The following is a 26440-nucleotide window of genomic DNA, read 5'->3' on the forward strand; positions in this document are numbered from 1 at the left end:
GCGCATTGCAGTAATCCAAGCTACTTGCTTTAAAAGTCATAAAACTATGCCTTCAAGAAGACCAAAACACTGGAACTTACTGTGAAGCGTTTTTTCTTATCCGACATAAGAAGGTATCAAGTGCTTGGAAGGCAGGGAAAATGTGAATTTCTGTTTTAAGATCCAGGTGAAAGACATTTCTAAAATAAGATGATGCCTCCTACTGGAGGGATCAGTCAGACCCTATGCTTGCTTTCCATTGAGAGGAGTCATCCCTCTAACTAACCAGAATGACTCTGTCTGTGGTGGTCAGCTTGGTTCTCAGACTTTGTTCCGAGCCTTTTTAAATAGCTTTCCCCTGTATTCTTTTTCTTTTCTTTTTGCCTCCTCTTCTCTCTTGGTGTGACTGTTGTGTGAGTGGCCACTGTATATATTTGCATTGATCTACAAAGCATTTACACTTGTGCTAAGAACCTGCCTTGAGTTCCACTTGGAAGAAAGTCAAGATGTACTTTTTTAAAAAAGGAACCTGGGATATGCAGCATAATTTGATATGCTGGTATTCTCAGTACTCTTCTTTTTCTCCAAGCATGCTTCCATAAAGCTATGGTTTTCCCAGTAGTGATGTATGGAAGTGAGAGCTGGACCATAAAGAAGGCTGAGAGTCCCATGGACTGCAAGAAGATCAAACCTATCCATTCTTAAGGAAATCAGCCCAGGGTGCTCACTGGAAGGACAGATCGTGAAGCTGAGGCTCCAATACTTTGGCCACCTCATGAGAAGAGAAGAATCCTTGGAAAAGACCTTGATGTTGGGAAAGATGGAGGGCACTAGGAGAAGGGGACGACAGAGGACGAGATGGTTGGACAGTGTTCTCGAAGCTACGAACATGAGTTTGACCAAACTGCGGGAGGCAGTGGAAGACAGGAGTGCCTGGCGTGCTATGGTCCATGGGGTCACGAAGAGTCGGACACGACTAAACGACTAAACAACAACAACAATGCTTCTAGTAATCAAGGTTGCAAAAGACTTAAAATTTGTACAATGAGAAAGAAGGTTCAGAAATGAGAATAGATTGGATATCCTTCAGTGGGTAGCAGTTCACTGCATGGAACAAGCAATCTATCCTTTTCTCCTGTCAACTATTCCCTAATCTCCTAAACTTTTATGTGTAGTTCCTAACTTGGAACATTCCCAACCCACAATTGCTAAAGTAATGTGAATGAAGGGGCATGAGGAACATATGTAGTTAAGCATTGGTGAATGTGAGAAAAGAGTGCTTAACCTTTCACATACTTGTCAATTCTCCCCTCCTAATGTCTCCCATGACCTTCTTTCCTCCATTTGGGTGTATTTCTGGTGTCAGAAACAAGGCAGGGAGAAACTGAGCTAAATACAGCTGTGGCATGGGATTCTATTTACATGGAGAAATCATCAGGCATGGGAAGGGGAAAGCCAATGATTATAATACTGTAGGACAGCCTGCCCTTTAGAGGGTATAGAGCACCTTCAGAAGTTCCTGGCACCTTTATTGCTTAATTTTTAATTTTATGTAATTGTTGCATGTCATATGCTCTAATGTTAACAAAGATATTTCTCAATGCAACCATGTTAAACAGTTTAAAGATGAAAATGAATAAAAACTGTGTTACAAAACAAAGAGAGAAAGTTCCAGATGTAAATAAATCCCAAGGCAGGTTGTATAATCCTTTTCTACTAGCTAGGACCTAGCTAAAAAAACCTAAATGTTGACTACATTTATTTTATTCAGTTACATATATATTCTGGGTTTTGGTCATTTACAGGACTCCCAGGGTGACTCAAAATTGCAACAACATACCTATCCATAGTTATATACACATACCTCTAAAATAATTAATTAAATCATAATGACAAATGGTAAGCACGCATAAGTTTTCAAGTAAAATAATATTCCCCCCCTAGATTTTCAAAGAGATGTGAGCTGTACACAGTTCTACAAGTTTTGACAATGTCACAAGCAAACAACTGGGCCCAAACATATTCACTTGGAGGAAAGTTGCACACATCTAAATGAAATTTAAGTGTGCTTAGGACAGCTTCAGAAATTCAGGAAGTGAATAAGATCTAAATTCAGAACTGGAGCCTGACTCAGAATGAAGAAGTAGCGCCCCCCTCATCCTAACTCAAATTCATTCTCTATCTAGACCAGGGGTCCCCAGACTTACCCCGCAGCGGGCCGGTGCCCGCCGCGCCGACTGCGCGGCGGGCCGGAGGGCAGGGGAGTGCGCGCGCAGCGGGCCGGAGGGCGGGGGAGTGCGCGCCCGTGTGCATGCGCACACGCACATGGTCGGGGAAAAAATCGCTTGTGCGCATGCGTATGGGCCTCCCCCGACCCGGAAGTGCATCGGAAATGACCTCTTCTGGGTCGGGAGAGGCCCATACGCATGCGCACAAAGGATTTTCGGCAATTTTTTGCCGATTTTGAAGATCGTCGCCGCGTAAGAGCAGGCGGCGGCAGCGGGCAGCGGGGGTCGTCGCGGGCCGGATTGGGAGGCCAATTGGGCCGCATCCGGCCCGGGGGCCGTAGTTTGGGGACCCCTGATCTAGACAATGCCAAGCGATATCCTAGTTGCGTGAACAGAGGAGATATTTCTTTACTTACCAGTAGTCATAACTTTCACCCCAGTTGTCAAAATGAACTAGCAGCCGATTATCCAACATGTCTGCAATGGTTGCTACACACATTAAGGAAGGATTCTTTTTGTCTACGGCCTCCAACTTCATTCCCACTCGAAAACCAGAAGGTGTGACTGGCTATGGAACAGGAGGAAATTGAGAAAACATTGCATTTAGCTAGATTATTGAAATCACAGCTTCATTAGTATAATGAATGCAATAAAGTTAAAAAAAAAAAAGATCTCACCTTCAAGTGGAGATTAAAGACCAGAATTTGTTAGATATGGGAAAGTCTCATCAAAAAACCGACTATCCCAGATCAAACTAGCAGGTTAATCTAGCATCTGAATAAATTTATCCATCTAAAGAGGTGTCAGGTAGAAATCCTTCCCAGGCATGGTTCCTGAGTTTGTTCTAACTGGACATATAAAAGACCAAACTTGGCAACACATGTGTGGTAATGGGTTGCATTCCGAATTTTCCCTTTCTCCAATAGAAGGATTCCTTCATCCAGAGGAGGAGAACCTTTAGATCCAAACCTCTTCTCCCTCCTCTAAACTATATAATCCACTATGACATCAAGACAGCAGAATGCAAATGCTATTTTCCACTTGGATCAAAATTCAGTGCTAGAGGCTGAATCCTATGACAATTCTACTATGGTAACAGCAAGTTCTGGCACATTACTGGACAAATCCTCTGAAACACAGCAGATGTTCCCCATAAATAGAGGGGGATCACTCAGACTGAAACCTAAGGACCCTGACCTTGTTCAAATATATGAAACGTTTCCATATAGAGTGGCCCTGCAGACACAATCATGGGAAAGAAGTAATGTCTGGGCTAGTTTATCCACAAATACAGTTATTGCTTCCTGGCAGCAATTCTTGGCTGAAAAATGGGTTGCTTGCTCTTTGACAGTGGAACAGACAACTTCGGAAGGTTGTGGACTCTCCAGTGGAGGCTTTAAAACAGAGCTTGAATGGCCATCTGTCAGGGATTCTTTGGCTGTGATTCCTGCATTGCAGGGGGTTGGATTAGATGACCCTTTGGATCCCTTCCAACCCTACAATTATATGAGTCTATGTAAAATGCTGCTGGGAAGTGACTCTTGTATTCAAAGAAAAGCTGGATCAGATCTGACTTTCTCCACAAGGCTACTCTGCTTGGAAGAGATACAAAAGGGCCTTCTCATTCATTGAAATCAACACAATTTGACAACCATTGCCAGGCTACAGATTGGACAAGGTGCTATGCAAATGTACAAGCAAAGATACTTGACAGAGTGGAACGGGAAGCAAACTAAAACTATTTTAAAAATGCTATTTCAAATGAGCAGAAATGTGTTTGATGTAGGTACACGTATAACAAATATTTTCCAGTCAAGGACTGAGCAAGTTCTGGTATTCTGGTAAAATGTAGCCAATTCCAGAGAAATGATTTTACGACAAAATACAATCTAGTCTGTGCCAAATCACCTGGTAAGTAGTCAGATGATAGAATTGTTTCTTTGCTTGGATAGTTGTCTGCCATGTGCACATAAATAAAAAGCCAGACAATAAACTCTGTTTACTAAATGTAATGTGAGAAATTAAATAGGTTTCCTATTTGACATCTGATATTTCCCTGTTTCTTAGGGATTCAGCCTCTGTTCCTAGCATTTGAAAAAGGCACAATAATATCCTGGTTGAAGCTTTAGAAATGGCTGGAATTTAAAAGACTAAAACATCAGTACTGCCTCTTACTGTGCTCAGGGCTCTGAAAAGAGCTTTGGGGGCAGCTTGAGCTTTGCAGTTCTTCAAATATGATGTCCAATTAAATTCCCCTTCCTTGTAACCTAGAGAGAGGGTGGGAGGGAGATAAAAGTATTGTTTTATACAGTGGCTGCTGTTACATTCAGATTGGTTTTTCAGAAATAGAAATGATGTGGGAAGAATGTGAACTTTGCATAATAGCTGCCCCTTTGAAATAGGCAGGAGTTGCAGGCTTCAGTTAACATATCTCTCACTTTCTTCTGTCTTTTAAATACATTATTGCAGTTGTTAATCATTAATCTGAAAGTTCAGAAGTCTCTAGGAAACACATTAATGGGGGGGGGGTTAGCTAATGCATTTGCTACATTGCACATTACTGAAAGAAGTTCTCATTATTTTACGTTTTCCATTGCTTGGCTCCATCAAAAAAGGTTTGTCTTTTCTCTTATAAGAAAACTGCTTCATAAACTACAGCAAAAGCGAATGCACTCTCTTCTGTCCTGTAAGATTTCTGTCTTGTAAGGTTTATCACATGATCCACTGCAAACAATACACTGCTTCAGCAGCTTATTTCCATGCTGTACACAGGGTGGACAAACAGTGTCTCAACATCTCACATATTATTATTATTTATTCATTTTATTATTTATTGCACTTAAGTACTGCCTTCCTGACAAGCTATTTACAAATATTAATAGCCTTTACTCAAGCGAGTAAAGGCAAGCAAGTAAAGGTAGGTGCAAATGTTATATTTAATATGTACCCATTTCTACTTTGTGAAGTGGCTACTTATGGTTTAGATTTCAATTACTTCTTCCCATTTTTAACAATGTTAACTTTAATGCTATCAGAATGAGCACAGGTGAGCCATGAGTTTGCAAGCTCCCTCCTCACTTCCTCCTCCTCTGGCAAGAAGACTGGAAGCATCCACTTCCATGTTTGAACTAACTACAATTTATATGAAATGGCACACTATAATAAATTAAACAACCTAGCATTGATTCAGCAAACCTACGTTAACTTTAAACTAAGCAGAGTTCCAAGTGTGGATGTTACAACAAACTGAAATCAAGAACTGGGTGCCTTTAACTTTCTCTTCAAATACCCATGAGATGAGAGCATAAAAGCTTGAAGCTCATCCATGGGTGTTCCCAAGATGCTAAAATGTGGCTTAGTATTACATCCAAATGCACTTATTTGAACAAAAAAATAAGTTCATGTACCTTTAGGAGGAAGCAGTTTGTGACCTGTTTTTTCACACCATCCAACAGGGTGGATTTCTGGAGAATCTGCATTAACCCAGATGTCATAACACTCAGAATAACCATCGAAATGCAATCTCACTCTGTACCCTTGCACCTGTAAGCATGAAGCAACTCAAAGTTATCCCTTTCACGAGTCAAATGAACCCTAGGGTTGTTTTTTGTTTGTTTGGGTTTGGGTTTTTTTTAATAAAAAAACTTAACTCTGGATTGATTCTATTTCCTTATAATTCCTTATAATCTTTTTCCTAAAAAATAATGTCAAAAATTAGGGGGCATTTTATACATGGATAGTGTCGAGGGCAGACTGGCAATCAGTTGTTGCCGAAAATAGGGGGTGTCTTATACATGGGGGTGTCTTATAGACGAAAAAATACGGTAATTCAAGTAAACACCCAAGAAAACACACACACACATTAAAGATTGTCTTGTTTACCTGAAAATACACTTTGAGTAGCAGGATCTGTTTCTGTCTTTAAAACTATTAAAGTTGTTTAATTTAAAATAACAAATTCTAGACAGAAGATATTTTTAATTAAATAGAATGTGAAGCATTATCTTTAGACATTGTTTTAACTCACTGATCCAGGGCATGCCTTAGAGACCTTCCCTCTGTCTATTCCCCCCACCCCCTTATTATTCAGAAAATAAATTAATACTGTTGATTTCAATACAAAGAAAGGCAAATACCTCGGCAACAGAAAGAACACAAAATAAGGATGGGTGTTCAGGATCTAGGCCCTCTAGTTTCATTCCAACTTTAAATCCATTTTTGTTTTGTGGAAAGGACTGAGACTGCAGTGGGAATAATGGAGGGAAAACATTATTTTACACTTTAACGAAGACTTTCTTGTTGCAGTGTTAATACTCTATGGGGGAAATAAGAAGTAAATGAACTAGAGTTCAGATCATGAACTCTAGTTATTTAGTGTAATCAGTTTTCTCTAATGGAGGTAACTTCAGAGATAGCTAACTCTGTACCTGTTTTACATTGAGAGATGGAAGGTGAATGGCATCTATATCAAACTTATATTCACAAATATATTGATTTGAAGACTGTGATTCATCAGAAATGGCTTGCCCAGTGGGACAGAGCTGCAATGCTAACTTTTTGGCAGCCCATGCAGTCAATAAGGTTCCCCACCCTGATGCACACCATGATTTGACTGTTAAACATTTGGAAACTCAATCCATTGGTTTAGTTCTAAACTATTGTGAGCACAAAACTGACTTGGTTTGACATCTGAATTGTGTGATACCTGAACTGAGTAGCTTTTTCTGACTTTTGTAAGCATCTAACCAAGAACAAAGTTTCAAGCTTTTACATAAAGAGTCATAACTCTCAAACCATGGCTAAGAACAGGTAGGTAATTAAAAGGAATTCTGGTGCTGTAACCTGAAACAACCTTTTATAACCAATGCATACTTCCACCAAGAAGTTGGTCTTTATAGACATAACTGATCAAAGCTGAAAGGTGCTGCTGGAAAAAAAATGGATGACTGAACATTTCCCCAGTGTTACAAGGTGCTATTTTCTTCATTTCAATGGAAATTGAGGGAATTCAGTATCAGACAGGATGCGTGCTATATTCACAATCTATAGGGGTTGGCTTCTTGCATATTTTTAGACATGCCAATTGGTTGCTACTTGTACCCTCACTTGTAATGATTATTTTTTAATAAGATGATCTACAAAGTGCTAAAAGTCAAGGATCCAATTAATATAAGCACTATGCTAATGAGCAAAGCTAAAGCTAGCTTCGCACAGTCGCTGGCTACGATATGATCCTAGTGCTGAGCAATTTCACATACTTAAGGCACAAATTAAAACGGGTTGAGTGCAAACTTTAAAAAATACAACTATTAAACTTTCTCTGGTAAGTGATTTTAGGGACGTGGGTGGCGCTGTGGGTTAAACCACAGCGGCTAGGGCTTGCCGATCAGAAGGTCGGTGGTTCGAATCCCCGCGATAGGGTGAGCTCCCGTTGCTTGGTCCCAGCTCCTGCCAACCTAGCAGTTCGAAAGCACGTCAAAGTGCAAGTAGATAAATAGGTACCGCTACAGCGGGAAGGTAAACGATGTTTCCGTGTGCTGCTCTGGTTTGCCAGAAGCGGCTTTGTCATGCTGGCCGCATGACCTGGAAGCTATACGCCGGCTCCCTCGGCCAATAATGCGAGATGAGCGCGCAACCCCAGAGTCGGTCACGACTGGACCTAATGGTCAGGGGTCCCTTTACCTTTAGTGAGTGATTTACATATTCCCATTTCAACAAGGGAACATGTACAAATAAAACCCTCCTCTGTCCATATTGGTTCATTTCTCTGGCATCCAGAACAGGCAGTAATTGAAGATTTCTTAGAATCATAGTGTAAGAAGGGACCTAAGGGTTATCTAGTCCAACCCCTAGCAATGCAAGAATCTCACCAAAAGCATCCAAGGCAGTTGGCCTTTGTCTTGCAGCACTTGCTCTCCCCTTTTCTTGTCTACTACTCCCTCACAATGAGAAACCCCAGTGCCACCTATCTCATTAGCAAGCTGTTTTGGGGAGCAGCACCTTGTTGCAACAGCTCTGGTCACTCTGTAGTGACAGCTCTTTCCTATCCAAATGGGCAAACTATTCTTGACTACACAGAGGAAACAATGAAAGGAGCAAGGGAGTTCGTCTGCATTATTCCTAAGACCAAAACAGAAGTGGGGCTTGATTACACATTTTCCCTTTTAACAAGCAAACTTGCATATTGACCCAAAAGGCAGCTTTGGAGGTACATTTTTGTGCAGAATGCTTCTCAGTGCTTTGTTAACTTTTAGGATATTATTGGGAAAGCATCACGAAGCACCCTTCAGACAAGATGGAACCATAGCTATCAAGTTTTCCCTTTTCACGCAAGGAAGCCTGTTCAGCATGAGGGAATTTCCCTTTAAAAAAGGGAGAACTTGACAGCTATGGATGGAACTACCCACCGAGCCAGCCAGCCAGCCAGTCAACACAACACCATCAGTAAATCTAGCTGCAGCAGCACAAAATAAAGGAAGTCAACCCTGTCTGGTTCCTCCCTGTAGGAGAACTCTTTTTGTATGCAAGAACTGTAGGCTGGTTTGGCAAAGTGAAAACTCTATTTCTCCTGTACGCACCACAGGCCATGCCAAAACAAGACCAGCCCTGCCCCCCCCATTCTAGTAACCAAATGCACAAAGTCATTAAATATTCACATGAACAAAATAAATAAATTATCCAAGAGCTGTCAACCTCTTTGAAGAGTTTCAGTGGAGCAGGTGCCATTTTTTCTTCTTCTAAGTATGACAGCCAGTTCCACACATGCTTCTTTCCAGGAGTAACTGAGCAAAGACAGAACAAGAGGGAAATTATTTCTGCAGGGCAAAGCACTGAAGCAGAGAGCCACACACGTGTGCTTATATTTGCCACATTGGATATACAAAGGTAAGCCATTTCTTCTACATGGATAGCAGGTTTCAAGAACAGTCCAACAATTCTAATGCTATCAACTTCCCCTTACTAGAATATATATTAGGGAACTAAAATAAGCAAAACTATCTACTATTTAAAAAATGAATAAAACTAATTACAGAAAGGATCTGGTTTCTGGTGTTGCTTTTTTAAAAATTACAAACATACCATATACTGTACAATTAATTACGCATTTACAGTTATTTATACAAAAACACAGCAAGAGAAAGAAATTAACCATATATAATAATTTTAAATGAAACGGGGGGGGGACTCAGAAATGGTGTGTTTTTGTAACGTCTGCTCATGAATTTCAAAATGTTTTCTTAATATCTGAGGCAGACTTTTAATGCTATTTAAATATGGTTTTCTTGTTTCTAGATAGCTGTAAATGGTGCACTGGTCAAACATACCCTTACTGCCCAGTACAAAACAACAAATTCCCATAGTCCTTCAACATATATTGTGTACAGGAAAAGATGAGGAACCATTAGCAGCAATAAAGCAAATCTAAAATAAATTAAATGGCCAGCCAACAGATCATGAGGAATATGAACAGGCTGCAATCTTATACTGTACATATTTACCAAGTTCCACTTAATTCAGTGTGCTGTAAATGTCTCCAGCTCTGACTTTAGTAAAAGCGTTCAACAAATTAATGCAAAAGATGAACAATATTTGAGGATGTAATTTAATTTAAGATGATCCTTAAGAACCCATAAATCATTATCAGTTCCATTTCAATTTTATCTTCCAGTGTTTATTTTAACAGGATTTATCATAGTTACAGGTAGGTAGCCGTGTTGGTCTGAGTCGAAACAAAATTAAAAAATTCCTTCAGTAGCACCTTAAAGACCAACTAAGTTTTTATTTTGGTATGAGCTTTCGTGTGCATGCACACTTCGTCAGATACCATATTCATATTCAGCTTGCTGTTTATAGGAGGGACTCTAGTTTGATGACGGCAGAATGAACGATCCACATGCTTTGGGGCCAGCTGAGCAAGTTGATATACTGTTACTCGTAACCCTTAATTTTACTATTCTAGATATAGTATGGGTTCTACAGCCCCAGCCTTCTGGGCTGCAAAATTATACAGTACAGCAGCTTTTCAGCATTAAGTCTTCCACTTACCTTGCTTTACTGGTTTAGCATTCTTGCGGTTTTTCAAATTCAATCTATTTTTTTCCTAGAAATAGACATATTTTTAAAATGATAAGAAAATACACAGAGATTTTCATACATATGGTTGACATTTTCATTCTTTTATAAAAATAAAAAGCTTTAGTATTTTAAATTGTAACTCACCTTGGGTACCTTGGAAAAAAGGTAGAAATGCAAAAAACAAACAAGACAGCATAACCTGCCATATAGTGTATCCCCCCCATGATACACACACACACACACACACACACACACACACACACACACACACACACACACACTCTGCCCGGCTCAAATGTAGTCGCTTGGTTATGATTCCAACTAAGCCTGTAATACCTCATCATCATCTGCATTTTCTTCCTCATCTTCAGAATCCAAAAGCAACTTCCTCTTTTTTCGTAAGCGCTTGGAAGGTCTGTCTGTTTCATAAATCTGGCTGCTACTTGTCTGTTTCCCAAAGTCAGCTGGGGTGTCCTTAGAGACTCTACTAGAAGACAAAACCTAAAATAAGTGCAAAGTATCCATGTGAAGTTACAATGGGAAGTTACCCTTCCCATTAACAGTGGGGAAGCATCTGGATTGGCAGCTTTAAAAGGCAATACTGTACAGTATAAATGGTCTGGGGCAAGGATATGTCAAAGACCAGCTTCTTCAACGAAAACCGACCTGCTTGCTTAGAGGTCCTGGTCTAGGTTCCCCGCGCCATCTGATATTCAGTGGGTAGCTACATAAGACATGGCTTTTTCATCAGAAATGCCTATTTTGCGGAATTCTACAGTACTAGAGTCTACATACTAGATTAAAAGACTGTTGTTATAAAGGGCACCTGGGACAAGGGATAATGAATGGGCTCTGTTATATTCCTTTTACTGATGCTAATTCTATAATATTGCTCTTTAACTATATGTTCATTATTTGCTTGTATATTATTATTAAGGTACCTTGTGGATCCAAACAAAAGGAAAGGCAATATATAAATGTTTAAATGACTAAATTTAAAAAGTTAATGAAAAGAAATTAAATAGTTGAATAGCATGAGGCAAATGTTTAACCTCCTGAGCTGGTTCTGCACAGAAAGATTACAAGTGTCCCTGCAACAGTATGATTTACAGCACAATCGTGTGCATGTTTACTGAGACATGTCTCACTATGACCAATGAGGCTTACTCCCTAGGAAGTATGTTCAGGACTTAAGCTTTAATAGCTAGTATTAACTGGCATCTTAATTGGCAATTAATCATATTTGAGGAAACCAAAATCATGTACAATAGTGACCTCTCTTAAAGTACAGGTCAACTGCACAACCATGCAGGTTGTCTTGATGTTGAGCTTCATTCATATTACCACTGAATATTTCACATCAAGGAAAACAAGCACTGCAAAGTTGAAACAATGCTTACATTTTCATTCAATATGAGCCAATTAAAGCGCCAGAGCTAATTTCCTTTAAGAAAGGCTCTTGTACACTTTTAAACTGCAGTGTGGCCTTCTTATGCTTCAGACATACCACCAACGGTTTTCCTATCAATGCTTGCTTGATGAGTTTTCATTTCATTTTGCCTTTTATAAGGAAACTGAATATGTATTCATTTTTCTGCTGTGGCAGAGGAAGTCTTGTGGGATAAATAGGACTATAACTTCCCCATTTGAGTGACAGGTTTGCTACCACCCTAACAATTTTTATGGGCTACTTCAATGTTTCAATGTTCAGCATTACTAAAAATGCAAAACTGGTGCATGAAAGTTATGGTGGGAAACAACTGAGGTGGCAATACATAACTTATCTGAAGTTAGAAGTTACTCAAATTAATGAAACTTTTGAGTATTATAATTCATCTATTTAAAACAATCGCAAATATGTGAATAATCTGAATTTCAGACAAACTGGAGTATTCCTTATATATAGTTACAGTGTTCTTAAACTAGATGGGGATGCAGAGGGCAGTTAAATGACCAGAGGTTCAGTACGTTTTTTCCACCTTCCTGAATAAACTATTGAGAATTAACTTTCAGTCATGCTGAAAGATTAGACCTTTTAAATTTAATCAGAGAATATTGTTTAAAGAAAACAACAACTGCATTTCTCTCTCTTTTGAATAATGTTAACTGATAAAGAGAAAACCACTACCTCCCTTAATCTGTCTAGGTCAGTGCCTCATCAATACATGGGGCCAGTCTCCACCTTGAATGCTATCATTCTTTCATAAGATTATTTACACTGCAATCCTATACTCAGAAATAAACCTCACTCAGTTCAATGGTATTGACTCCCAGCTCAGTGTGTAGGATTGCAGCCTTACTATTTAATTGCTGCATCAGCAGCCAGCCACCTGTTTTCCAACATCTTTTTTTAAAAAAAATACTGAAACTGATACTTGCTCTTTTAATACAGAGATAAATATAGATTAATCCAGATTCCACTTGTGTCCCATGAAACAAAGGAGAAGACCAAAGACATTACCTGTCTCTAGGTTCCTGACGGGAATTCTCAAAGCAGTCCATTTTCCCAGGGTGTCTGTTATTTTCACAGGTTTGGAGTTCAGATCTGGGAATATTGTCCTTGGGTACTGCAAAAAAGGATGATAGGCACTGATTAATTCAAAATAAAAATATTTGGGACTTCTAACACCTTTCATGGAGCTCTTTCAATGCTTTTTACATTCTGAAAGGAAACTGAACACCATGGACCAGGTGTTCAAAGAGTCTCTGAAGTCATTTAAGCCAAAGCAACAAACAACTGAAGACTCTGTGGATATTTTAACTGTGGGTGAACTTTAGAGATGAGAAGAATAGTGTTTTGAATTTTGTTAAATGTATAAAACCTCTAGGCACCTACCCCATAAAATGACAAATTCAAAACTTCATCTATATTGACAAATTGCAGAGGGGGTAGCTATGTTAGCTGCAGCAAAAACAGCAAGAAGAGTCTTAACACCACAGGCTAATAAAATGTATTGTGGCAAAAAAAGTATGAGTTATAGGCACCTCATTAAACATGTATCTTAAGGCCACATTCAATAAAAGAAAGTGATTTAAAGATATGGTGACTTAATTAAAATAATGTATTTTCTGTTTGAGAGAAATAGGTTACATTTAAGCAAGATTTGCTGTAACTAAACAGAAATTACGTGTATTGAAATGGCATTTTAATATATAGATTGTTTATATGCACCCTCTTATTACTGGTTTTGGCTTTGGGGACAATTTTATCCTTTTTATTTTATCAATTGATAATGATGTTAGTCTTGTAATAACCTACTTATTTAAACAATAAAGAATGAGATTGGTCTAACTATATGATGAATACAATATAAATTAACTGTCTACATGGATGTCAGTGTTTTCCAGTTGAAAAAGGTGTCTCTGTTTTGACATTTTAATAAACTTCTGTAGACATAGTAAATATATGCAAACAACTATGACTTTATAAAGAAATTATGCCTATATCTAAGCATATTTTCATGTGTACTTTAGTTGCATTCATTCTTCTGTTCTGGATCAAAAATCTTCAGCAATAACATGTGGACAAAACAGAAATTTGTACCCAACCAGTACGAAGTTTGCTTAGAAGGAAATGTGTAGCATTACACAGTTAGCATGTGTTCATTTTTGTTCATAAATCCTTGTTTAAAATCACGAAACTTGGCAGGATATTCAATAATCTCCAGAAGCAATACAACCAGGTTTACTTAGATGGTGCCAATCTAAGTATCAGGAATGGCCAGAGAAGTCCAGCAATGTCACCTTCCTGACATCAGTGTCACTGCCACTTTCCTGAACTACTGCATGGGTGTACCAGTGGGCAAGTGGCAGCAATATCAGTGTCAGGAGGGTGAATCTGCCCCACTGCAGTGGCCACTCCTGCCAAATTTAGATAAGCTTAAATGGTTTTCAAACAGTGCACTTATTCCTCTTGTGTGAATTTAATAGCATTAAATAGTCCTAGCAATGCCTTACAAATGTAAAAGTAACAAGAATTAGCAATAAGAAACTACATTTTATTACCAGAAACACCAGAAAGTTGCTAGCTAATGTTCTCCCCTTTTCCACTGAAAATTCAAGATTGCTAACATTCCATAATTACATAAAATATTCTATCCCAGCAAACCTGTTCCAGAAACAATGTCTTGCCCACAAGATTGCTTTGGGTGCAAAATATTGGACAAGAGACATATTGTGCACTCCAGTTCCTGCTCCCCTGTGCGGTAGAATAGGAGTCCTGATGGTTGAACCATGTTTCGCCAGACTGCAAGCTACTGCACAGACCCACTCTTGCTACACGTAACTGAAGCATATATTTTTTATGTCTGCTTCATGCTCTTGTTCCATTATACTGTATAGTCTACTAGTCTAAGGCTCACCTTCAGTACCACAGGCAGTTATGGTGTTGGGCACAGAAGAGGTAGACAAGTTAAGGGCTGAACTGGTATTTATTGATGTTGCAGAGAGAGCTTTTGTAGCCTTTGCTTCAACTTCTGTAATTATTTCCAGTGTCCCAAACTCAGTTAAACGAAACTGCAGGGGGGGGGGGGAGTGATGGAGTAAACATGTAACAAAAGAGACTTTTGAAAGGAAACAGTATATAAGAGTCAACAAGGAAACAATGTAGATTGGAGTAAAAAGGAACTACAGTAATAGCAAAGAAAATGCATTAAATACTGCCTTGACAATAATATCTAGGGCATAGTTAGTATAGCTCAGACACAGATTAAATGAGTACTGATTTCTTTCAAAGTACATACAGAAAGACATCATCGGTAAACATGAATCGGACCTATGAAACATATAAAAATATAATGAGGAATGATTACATACACAGTTTCTTCAAAACTATAGTGCTATTTGAGGGAGAGTAGGCACTCCTTCATAATTTTATCTGCTTAGAATCAAAATCTATAAAGTGAAAACCATAGTTGCCAGTATCTGCTGCTTTGGAGGGATGTCTCAGCACATCAAGCTGGTACTGGTATATACTGTACCTACTTTCCTATAGTGCTAGAGCACCAACCCCCTAAATGGTACATGCAGTTATAACCTAGAAGGAGAATGTCTCTGAACAGTTCAGGAAGTGATGTGTACATTATTTGAATTTTTAAAAAAGCAAGCTACATGGTAATAGTAAACATTTCTGCTGTATCATCCAGTTTTTGTTTATTCAGTCCCCGTAAGCACTTAACCAGTATGTGCCACAATTCACCAAACTACTCAACAGACAGAGTACAATCCAGTTAGTGTTAAACACCAAGACTGATATCCGCTAGTAGAGTAGACCCAATAAAATCAATGGACTTAAGCAATTTCAATGGGTCTACTCCAAGTATGACTTACGGTAGCTGGATATCACCCTAAACCCCAAAGAATTCAATGTGAAATATTTAAGCATGTACCTAACTATCCAACTGAAATCACTGATGTTGACTAGATGTTGCACACAGTACACTTGCATCTCCATGTATTTAGAGATTCACCAATTACAGAGGGCAGAACAATATTTTAAAACACATATACAGGACTATAATGCAAGACCCTTGAAAAACACGTGAAGATTTGTTAAGCATTCTTAAGCATTTTATAAATAAAATATTTTATCACTTGTTTTGTAATCGAATTGAGCCATTTTTACAAATCCGAGGATAATACAGCATTGGTTTTACTTGACTGAGAAAAAATGCAAACCAGCCAACATCCTGATCAATAATGATAGATTGTCACAACTATGTTGTTGCTTTTTAAATGGAAGAGCAACAAAAGAATGATCTAAGTGTTTTTAGACACAAATGTAGGTGGTTACAATGTGAACCGCACTACAGTTATTATGTGTCATTAAAGGCAAGATGATATGACTATGGCTGGGCGATATCAGCTTTTCAACATTGTGGTGTATCACCAGCCAAACATCGTGGTTTGGTGATATACTGCAATGTTGAAAAAACAAGCTGCATTGGCCTCTGCCCGCAAAACACCTGGTGAAACTGCCCCAGCTATCACCTCAGGAACTGAGGCGGTTTTACCCAGGTGCTCAAGGGCTGGGACAATGCAGTTTGCTTGCATAGAGGGGAAAGGTTCCCTCTCCCCAGCTGAGACAGCCTGGTGGTGCACACTCCTCAGTCGAGCAGTTTAAAGATGGGAGAAGGAGGAAAAGTTTCTCCCTCTGCATTGTATGAGGGCAGAGTGTGATGGCGGTTTCACTCAGAGATATATCACTGGTGAAACTGCCACCACTCCTGAGTCCCTCTGCTAGCAGTGCCACTGGAGGTAGGGACTCTAGTGGACTCTCATAGCAGAGAGACTTAGTAGCGGTGGGGGTGTCACCAGTGATATACCATCGTCTTGGGCGATATATTGATATATATTTTCTGATTGCAGTGTTGCCCATTCTCAATTTCTGAAGAGAGAATTTAAATCATCTTTAAAATCACACCCCATGGGCTATAAGCCCACACTAGAACCCAAGAGAGGAAAAGAGAATAAAAGATCGGGGGTAAGGAAAATGCCCTTTGCGCATGATGCAACACATTTATTACTTCACAGGATCTTCATCCTTAAAGCTATTTGCCGAAAACTCTCAAATTAGATGCAGATTAACTGCAAAGTTGAGCTATTCTCTCCTACCAAAAGCTGGAGCTAAAGTCCTGTTCCTCAACAGGTAGCCCACAAGCCAAACCAGTCTTCAGACCAGCCTCTCTGATCAGCACAACCAGCCACAGTTTCTTCTGCTCTCCTTCCTATTATCACCATGCAATTCTCTGTTGTTCTTGTTGGCTGCCAGCAACCAGCCTTGGGTTCCAAGTTTTCTTATAATGCACAGGTGTTTAACGAAACATCTTGGTAGAGGCTTAGATGTCACCAGGTCCAGACAAGGAGCACAGTTCTTTTTTCCCCTGCTGCAGTTTTCCCCCTGACTGCAGTCATTATTCTGCAGTCTAATACTGGTACCCAAGGAGTCAAGGCTAAGAAGAGAGCTTTCCTCTGTCTCACAAGTTAGTTAAAACAGGGTGATTTAGTAAGTGTACTTATGTGGCTGAAAATATATAAAGTTAGTTCTCTGGTTTGGTGCATAAACAGTGAGTTATACTTCTTCACTGACATTTTGTTTCCAGAAACTCCAGATTCACTGCATAGCAGGAAAAACAAATAGCTAAATCAGCAGGCAAGCAAAAATCTCAGCAAAATTTAACTTCGTTTGGTGATGGCATCTCAGTTTGCTTTTGTCACCAGAGCTCCAATTAATGCCAGAAGGCAATACATTTCACAGCATATCTTTTCTCTACCCTGACAAAAGAACATTTGGTAACTCTTACTAAGTTAGGGCCTTTGCTTACCCTATCCCTTATTTTTTTTCCTTACTTGTATGTTGCTACCCGGCAAGGTGGCAATGCCGTCTTTCCAGTATAAGGCACCCATTACATCGAAGTCTGCAGTCTGGGCGATGGCTGGTTTTTTCTCCGATATATTCTGTTCCATCTTTCAGCTTAGTCTTTGATTTTTTATAAAAAAATTAAGAAACAAAACTAGGCTTGAAAACAAAACAAAAAGGAACAGAATCAACAGGCCAGTTGTGTACAATTTATGAACAATTTTAGGGAGGGGGAGGCTTTGAAACATGAAAAAATGTCATCCTTCAATAAGGTGCATCTTCACACTGAAGCAATTGGTGTAAAAGAAACGGAGTGTTTTGTGACTTAACTGTGTGGTGCCTACCGGTACCTGCGTATTTGTACAGTTCTTACCTTATTGTGAGAGAAGAGGTCTCTATACTTAATTTTTTAGGAAATAGCCATGACTTAAAGAAAAATCATAGGCTTTGTTGAGAGAAGGCCTGTGACATCTCATAGGAAGTATCAGAACCCAGGAAGCTGCCTTATACTAGTCAGACTATTTGTTCATTGAGCCTAGCACTGTCTGCTTTGACTAGCTGCAGAGTTCTAGGCAGAAGTCTATCACATCACCTGCTATTTGATCTTTCTAAATGGAGACTGTGGATTGTACCAAGGACCTTGTGCTCTACCACTGTACTATGGTCCTTCCCAAATCTCTGGTTAAAAGGCTCTCAAGCAGCAGGCCTGGAAAAATCACTGCCTGATATCCAGATAAGGAATTGTTGTCAGGGTGACAGTGCTGGGATAGCTGAACAGTTGGTATGACTCGGTATAAGCAGATGCTTATACCTGTACTACTATTACTGTTGTTGTTAAGTCATTTCTATACCACAAACACATACAAAAACATATGCATGTGGTGTAGAGAATATCTATTAAAACAAAAAAAATAACAAAATCAAGCAGAATGCATTAAAGAAATAGGTTTACAAAAATGATTCATCTGACTATAAATCATGAAATGAAAACTATATATCTTTTTCATAAGAAGGCTTGCTGAAAGAACCAAGACTTAAGCTGACACTCAAAGTTCATTACCGACAATGCTGACTTCATTATGTATAGAGTTCTATAATGCTGATGCTACCATGCTAAATGCATAATTTGTTGAGGACAGCCAGGCACCATCAAATGATTGTAGATTGGGCAGAAGTATAAGGAAATGTTTTAAGTACACTGGCCCCAAGTTACTTAGGGCTTTATATACTATTAGTAAGATTTGAATTTGGTTGGTAGCAAATGCCTTGAAACAGCTGGGCCTCAGAATTCTGCATCATCTGCAGCTTCTAAACTAATCTCATGGGTAGCCCCTTACACCGAGTGGATTATAATAGTCTAGGAGTGCTTGAATTTCCATAGTCAAACTATCCTGTAATCAAAAAGTAAAATATATATACACACATTTTTTTCTTGCTGATTCAGAAAGGTCATATTGCATACAGTGGCCAAAACAGCATCACTAACCATATTACATAAGTGGGAAACAAAATAGCTTTGACCATATCATTGCAGAAGTGTTTTTCACACAATAAAATGAACAAGGGTTCTGAGACGTATTTTGTTTTTATTAAATAATTAATAAAACTTATTTTAAAAATATTTTATAACCACAGACAAACACCCTTCTTATTTTTAAAACATAACAGGTTCATGATTAGCCCAATCTACAAAAAAGTATGATATATGTTTAGTTGTGGTTTGCGTGCTATGGTTTATCAAACCTACCAAGGTACAAAATGACTAAAATTCACTTTGAATGGTCGGTGACCCTTTTCTGTGGCACTTAATACCATTTTATACCTTAGTTTGAAAGAGACCAAAATTAGCTTTATTTTGAAACCAAAATAAGCCCAATTGGTTAAAAAAATAAGCAAAAAAGGTTTTTTTTCTAAACTGACGCAGAAATTGCATTAGCTTAAATCACGTGAAAATAATAATAATAATAATAATAATAATAATAATAATAATAATAATAATAATAATAATAAAATTCTCCTGCACCCTATTTTGGACCAAAAAATCTTTTAAAAATAATTTGAGGTTATCTCATAGGTATCTATCAACACATTAAATTTTTTTGAAGAAAATCTGAGTCATCAGAGCACATGGCACCAGGTGATTTGGCATGGAATGACCCCCTACTGAACATCTTCCAATATCACAGTGAACACTCACATTATAGAGAGCTTATAACCCACCTACTCTCAGTAACCAGAAGCCTCACAGCCAGACACTGGAGAGACCTGTCAGGGGTGAACAAGAACCAATGGGAAATAGCCTTACTAGAAAAGCTAACCAATAAACTGAAACTGAAACGCCTTCACCCAAGTATGGCTCCCCTTTATCACATACAAAACCAAGCAAGAACTCACCAACAGCATACGAAGCAATCTGGCTTACTTGACACAGCAAGCCCACCCCCCCTCACAAAGGCAAAAGAACCCCACTGCAGCCAACCACAGACAACCAACCATACCCTGAGCCCCCAACTTCTCTCACTACCAAGGAAACGTAACAAGCGAATAGAAAGAGAAGCTATCTAGAAAACACTAATGTCCCATAACAAATGTAACTGATCTGTAGAAAAGACTGTACAACTTGAGAAAAGAGGCATGTACTTTTGTAAACTAAGAAAAATGTTAATAAAAATACATAGATAAACTTCGGTAGGTCTATTTTGAGTAACAGTGAACACTACTCTTAGATTCTTTTCAGCTATGCCTTCAACTGTAAATAGAGATGGGAAGAGTATGGGAATAATGGATACACTGGTCTATATTTCATATTTTTGAATAAACAAAGCAAGAACTTGTGCAAATTTGCACAAATTTCGATTTTATAGCTCATGGATAATTGTGTTATGTGGGGACCCAACAGGAGTTCCAGCTATATTTTTATTCACTTCCTACTAACAGCTGTTTCATACTGCAGAATAAAGGCCCTCCAACAGGGCCAGCCCTACAGCAAGGCTGGGTGGCGCAGGGTGCCAGGGCGCCAGGGGGGGGGTGCTGGGAAACACGGCGCCGGGGGCGCCGGAGGGATCTTCGCACCACAGCGCCAGGGCACCAGATATGCTTAAGACGGCCCTGCCATCCAATTCTATAATATAATGGGAATTTAAGCTGGATTACTTTAATAATTATTACATAGCTGTTCCACAAAAATACATTAAATTATGTAATACTTCTAACATTTAACAATGAAGGTTACAAAAAACACACACCTTTTCATAGAATTTTAAACAATTTTCCTCCTCAAAACTATGCTAGATATATCTAGGCAGGAAAATATTGACAGTCAATTCAGTTCAACCCAGGACCAGTGAAAACAAATTGCTCTGGGGAAATCACATTGCCATTTCATTTGTATGGTTCTACTAAAAAACAATACAAGACAAAACAATCCACTGGCAGAACTTCATGCCATTTGATTTAATAAAAGAAACCTTTTGAGAGGCAATAAGTCCGTTGCCTTGAAGAATCATTTATGATTCAAACTGCTATAGTGAACTCTCTGATTAACGCCTTTAACAGGGTAGTCTCGAGCAGGTCGAGTGCCCTGGCGCTGAGATTGCTCTGCCGCCCCCCACCGCGCGCAGCATGGCTTCCGTGCGGCGCCCTGGCGCCCCTGGGATTATACCTAGAGCCGGCCCTGACAGTTAAACAGTCACAGCAAATAAATCCTTAATATGTCTAAGGCTTCTGGCAAGTACCATCTCCAGCAATGGCACCTGAAGGCATCACACTCCATCCTGAGGCAGGCTAAGTTTCTTTAGGGTCACTTCCAGACAACCTGTTTATTACACATTCATCCTAGTTGGTTTGCACAAAGCTAGCAAAGAGATTATATGATGTTTATTGAGCTTTGGTTTGTGTGGAGGTTATATTGCCTGTCAACTGATTGTCATCCTGTATTTTCTAGTCCAGTTTGTTGTGCCGGAGTGCTTTAATCCATTTCAATAGTGCAAACCTAAATGTTTTCTTTAATGTACATGAAAACATGTTATAGTCTGCAGGCTTTTTTTACTTCACACTAACTTGAGATGTAAATTCATCTGAGATTTGTACATTATAAGAAAAGTAAAATAAACATGTTAGACGTGTAATTATAGACCAAAGTCATATGAACAGTCAATGCCACCACCAAGTAAACCCTTCATCACAAGTTATTTACAAAGATTTGAGCACCTGAGTAATTGCTGTTGCTTTTAAGCTTAGAAAACTACCTTCCTGCTGCTCTTTCATAGCATTTTGTGTTTTATATACAAAATTTCAGAACTCTCAGATTCTGCTTTTAACTGTTACATAATTTAGCAGTTTATAGCTCATAAATAAAACACTGCATGCTGTTACAGCTGTTAAATGCTTTCTAGTCCCTTGTCTCTCCCAAAAATCACAAGGTATAGCTCATGCACGGTTCCTCACTGCCTCATTCTTGTCCTTCTTTGCCTGGTTTCTCAGTCTTGCTATTCACTTATGTGTCCACATCAGCTTAACCTATGGGCTGCATTTGGAGAAATGGTATTATCTAACTTCCCTGGGTGCTGTCATTTTTTCTGAACAGTCAGGTACAGTCAGGGTCAGGGAATGTTCCTGGACCCAGCCCTGACTAGGGAGATGCAAGTGATGGTGGTTGCTTGGGCTGGTTTTGCAACCATGGCCTTACCTAGGGAAGACTGTCCTAGCCACAGATTTAAATCTTTTAAATAAATAAATGAAACACTAGCCTTTGATTTACAACAGCAATACTATTATATTGTGCTATTATAAAACAACATTTATACAATAAACCTAGTTCTATGGGTGCGGGAAGCATAAGCATCTCTCACATTAAAATACAGTACTGTACAAGTTCCCCTTCATGGATCAATGCCTTGTCGTGGCGAAGGGGCTTGAATAACTCGGAGAAGCTATGAGCTATGCCATGCAGGGCCACCCAAGATGGACAGGTCATAGTGGAGAGTTTTGACTAAACGTGATCCACCTGGAGAAGGAACTGGCAAGCCACTCCAGTATCCCTGCCAAGAAAACTCCATGGACAAAGACAACAGGCATATAAAAGTTATGACGCTGGAAGATGAGCCCCTCAGGTCGGAAGGCGTCCAACATGCTACTGAGGAAGAGCGGAGGACAAGTACAAGTAGATTCAGAGCTGATGAAGCGGCTGGGCCAAAGCCGAAAGGATGCTCAGTTGCGGATATGCCTGGAAGCGAAAGGAAAGTCCGATGCTGTAAAGAAAAATATTGCATAGGAACCTGGAATGTAAGAACCATGAGTGGAGGTAAGCTGGATGTGGTCAAAAATGAGATGACAAGAATAAATATCGACATCCTGGGCATCAGTGAACTAAAATGGAAGGGAATGGGCGAATTCAGTTCGGGTGACTATCATATCTACTACTGTGGGCAAGAATCCTGTAGCAGAAATGGAGTGGCCCTCATAGTCAACAAAAGAGTGGCAAAAGCTGTAATGGGATGCAATCTCAAAAATGACAGAATGATCTCGATACGAATCCAAGGCAGACCTTTTAACATCACAGTAATCCAAGTTTATGCACCAACTACCGGTGCTGAAGAAAGTGAAATTGACCAATTCTATGAAGACCTACAACAACTTCTAGAAATGACACCAAAGAAGGATGTTCTTCTCATTACAGGGGATTGGAATGCTAAAGTAGGGAATCAAGAGATAAAAGGAACAACTGGCAAGTTTGGCCTTGGAGTTCAAAATGAAGCAGGGCAAAGGCTAATAGAGTTCTGTCAAGAGAACAAGCTGGTCATCACAAACACTCTCTTCCAACAACACAAGAGACGACTCTACACATGGATATCACCAAATGGGCAGCATCGAAATCAGATTGATTATATTCTCTGCAGCCAAAGATGGAGAAGCTCTATACAGTCAGCAAAAACAAGACCTGGAGCTGACTGTAACTCAGATCATCAGCTTCTTATAGCAAAATTCCAGCTTAAACTGAAGAAAGTAGGAAAAAGCACTGGGCCAGCAAGATACAATCTGAATCAAATCCCTTATGAATACACAGTGGAAGTGAGGAACAGGTTTAAGGATTTAGATTTGGTGGACAGAGTGCCTGAAGAACTATGGATGGAGGCTCGTAACATTATACAGGAGGCAGCAACGAAAACCATCCCAAGGAAAAGGAAATGCAAGAAAGCAAAATGGCTATCCAACGAGGCCTTACAAATAGCGGAGGAGAGGAGGCAAGCAAAATGCAAGGGAGATAGGGAAAGATACAGGAAACTGAATGCAGATTTCCAAAAAACAGCAAGGAGAGACAAGAGGGTCTTCTTAAATGAGCAATGCAAAGAAATAGAGGAAAACAATAGAATGGGGAAAACCAGAGATCTGTTCAAGAAAATTGGAGATATGAAAGGAACATTTTGTACAAAGATTACCATAATCAAGGACAAAAGTGGTAAGGGCCTAACAGAAGCAGAAGACATCAAGAAGAGGTGGCAGGAATACACAGAGGAATTATACCAGAAAGATATGGAGGTCTCGTACACCCCAGGTAGTGTGGTTGCTGACCTTGAGCCAGACATCTTGGAGAGTGAAGTCAAATGGGCCTTAGAAAGCACTGCTAATAACAAGGCCAGTGGAAGTGATGATATTCCAGCTGAACTATTTAAAATTTTAAAAGATGATGCTGTTAAGGTGCTACACCCAATATGCCAGCAAGTTTGGAAAACTCAGCAATGGCCAGAGGATTGGAGAAGATCAGTCTACATCCCAATTCCAAAGAAGGGCAGTGCCAAAGAATGCTCCAACTACCGCACAATTGCGCTCATTTCACACGCTAGCAAGGTTATGCTTAAAATTCTACAAGGCAGGCTTAGGCAGTATGTGGACCGAGAACTCCCAGAAGTGCAAGCTGGATTTCGAAAGGGCAGAGGAACCAGAGACCAAATAGCAAACATGCGCTGGATTATGGAGAAAGCTAGAGAGTTCCAGAAAAACGTCTACTTCTGCTTCATTGACTATGCAAAAGCCTTCGACTGTGTCGACCACAGCAAACTATGGCAAGTTCTTAAAGAAATGGGAGTGCCTGATCACCTCATCTGTCTCCTGAGAAATCTCTATGTGGGACAAGAAGCTACAGTTAGAACTGGATATGGAACAACTGATTGCTTCAAAATTGGGAAAGGAGTACGACAAGGTTGTATATTGTCTCCCTGCTTATTTAACTTATATGCAGAATTCATCATGCGAAAGGCTGGACTAGATGAATCCCAAGCCGGAATTAAGATTGCCAGAAGAAATATCAACAACCTCAGATATGCAGATGACACAACCTTGATGGCAGAAAGCGAGGAGGAATTAAAGAACCTTTTAATGAGGGTGAAAGAGGAGAGCGCAAAATATGGTCTGAAGCTCAACATCAAAAAAACCAAGATCATGGCCACTGGTCCCATCACCTCCTGGCAAATAGAAGGGGAAGAAATGGAGGCAGTGAGAGATTTTACTTTCTTGGGCTCCTTGATCACTGCAGATGGTGACAGCAGTCACGAAATTAAAAGACGCCTGCTTCTTGGGAGAAAAGCAATGACAAACCTAGACAGCATCTTAAAAAGCAGAGACATCACTTTGCCGACAAAGGTCCGTATAGTTAAAGCTATGGTTTTCCCAGTAGTGATGTATGGAAGTGAGAGCTGGACCATAAAGAAGGCTGATCGTCGAAGAATTGATGCTTTTGAATTATGGTGCTGGAGGAGACTCTTGAGAGTCCCATGGACTGCTAGAAGATCAAACCTATCCATTCTTAAGGAAATCAGCCCTGAGTGCTCCCTGGAAGGACAGATCGTGAAGCTGAGGCTCCAATACTTTGGCCACCTCATGAGAAGAGAAGAATCCTTGGAAAAGACCCTGATGTTGGGAAAGATGGAGGGCACTAGGAGAAGGGGACGACAGAGGACGAGATGGTTGGACAGTGTTCTCGAAGCTACGAACATGAGTTTGACCAAACTGCGGGAGGCAGTGCAAGACAGGAGTGCCTGGCGTGCTATGGTCCATGGGGTCACGAAGAGTCGGACACGACTAAACGACTAAACAACAACAACAACAACTGTACAAGTTGTCAACACTTTGAAGGTCTCTCCTCTAAGTTAACAGTTAGCCATCTGTTCAATGGTGTACCATATAATATGTGAACTCCACATGTACATCAATTCTGATCTGAAATGGCAATTCACATGCAGAAATCTGTTTGTGTGCTCTGATTGCCCTTGATGGGCATAGTGTATCTTTATATTCAACAAAACAACAGGAAAACACCTGTGGTGACAGTTTCATGCAAGGGTTCTGTTCCTGGTCATCGCACACATTAGCGAAGCACACATAAGCCCCCCCTGCCCCATTGTGCTCCATTCCCACTTCACACACTCCCATTATGCCCCCATTATGCCCTCTTCCAAAAGGATCCACGCATCAGGGATTGAGCATCAACTGGACGCGTGCAAAATTGTCGCCATCTGTATTACTAAGTGCTCATTATACAACATAATCCAAACTTACAAAACAGTTGGCATACTTAGTCAAACCATTAGCCCATCTAATGGCCAATATTATCTTCCTCCATGTGCATAATCTGTTAGACAATGACTTTTCTGCTGCACTAGAAACATGCAAAGTGGACTAGGAATACTGTTCACAGGAGCTTAATATCTGTCCTTTCTTGCCTTTTACATTATCTTAACATTACATGCACAAATTGTTAGAAGCGGATCAAACATGAAGGCTTCCTATCAACTCTCTTCCAGTA

At 39.7% G+C, this 26440-nt stretch overlaps 1 protein-coding gene across 27 annotated transcripts in view; it reads right to left on the minus strand.

Annotated features, from left to right (window-relative positions):
• LOC118086527 (lethal(3)malignant brain tumor-like protein 4) overlaps positions 1–26440 on the minus strand; it is a 60818-nt gene that overhangs the window by 24990 nt on the left and 9388 nt on the right. For 6 of the 27 annotated variants that reach the window (XM_088672473.1, XM_088672472.1, XM_088672475.1 and 3 more), the window contains exons 2-10: positions 14645–14798; positions 12745–12850; positions 10620–10767; positions 10254–10308; positions 8901–8989; positions 6344–6448; positions 5615–5750; positions 4383–4474; positions 2624–2775 (exon numbers count right to left, since the gene is read on the minus strand). In XM_088672473.1, coding sequence (XP_088528599.1) covers positions 2624–2775; positions 4383–4474; positions 5615–5750; positions 6344–6448; positions 8901–8989; positions 10254–10308; positions 10620–10767; positions 12745–12785 — 818 coding nt within the window. In that variant the 5' untranslated portion in view covers positions 12786–12850; positions 14645–14798. Of the gene's footprint in view, positions 1–2623; positions 2776–4382; positions 4475–5614; positions 5751–6343; positions 6449–8900; positions 8990–10253; positions 10309–10619; positions 10771–12744; positions 12851–14644; positions 14799–17630; positions 17873–26440 lie in introns of those variants that run through there. The other 21 variants (XM_035118252.3, XM_088672464.1, XM_088672461.1 and 18 more) reach the window with 10 other exon arrangements.

The sequence above is a fragment of the Zootoca vivipara genome, chromosome 6, assembly GCF_965207765.1.
Source record: "Zootoca vivipara chromosome 6, rZooViv2.hap1.1, whole genome shotgun sequence".
NCBI lineage: Eukaryota > Metazoa > Chordata > Lepidosauria > Squamata > Lacertidae > Zootoca > Zootoca vivipara.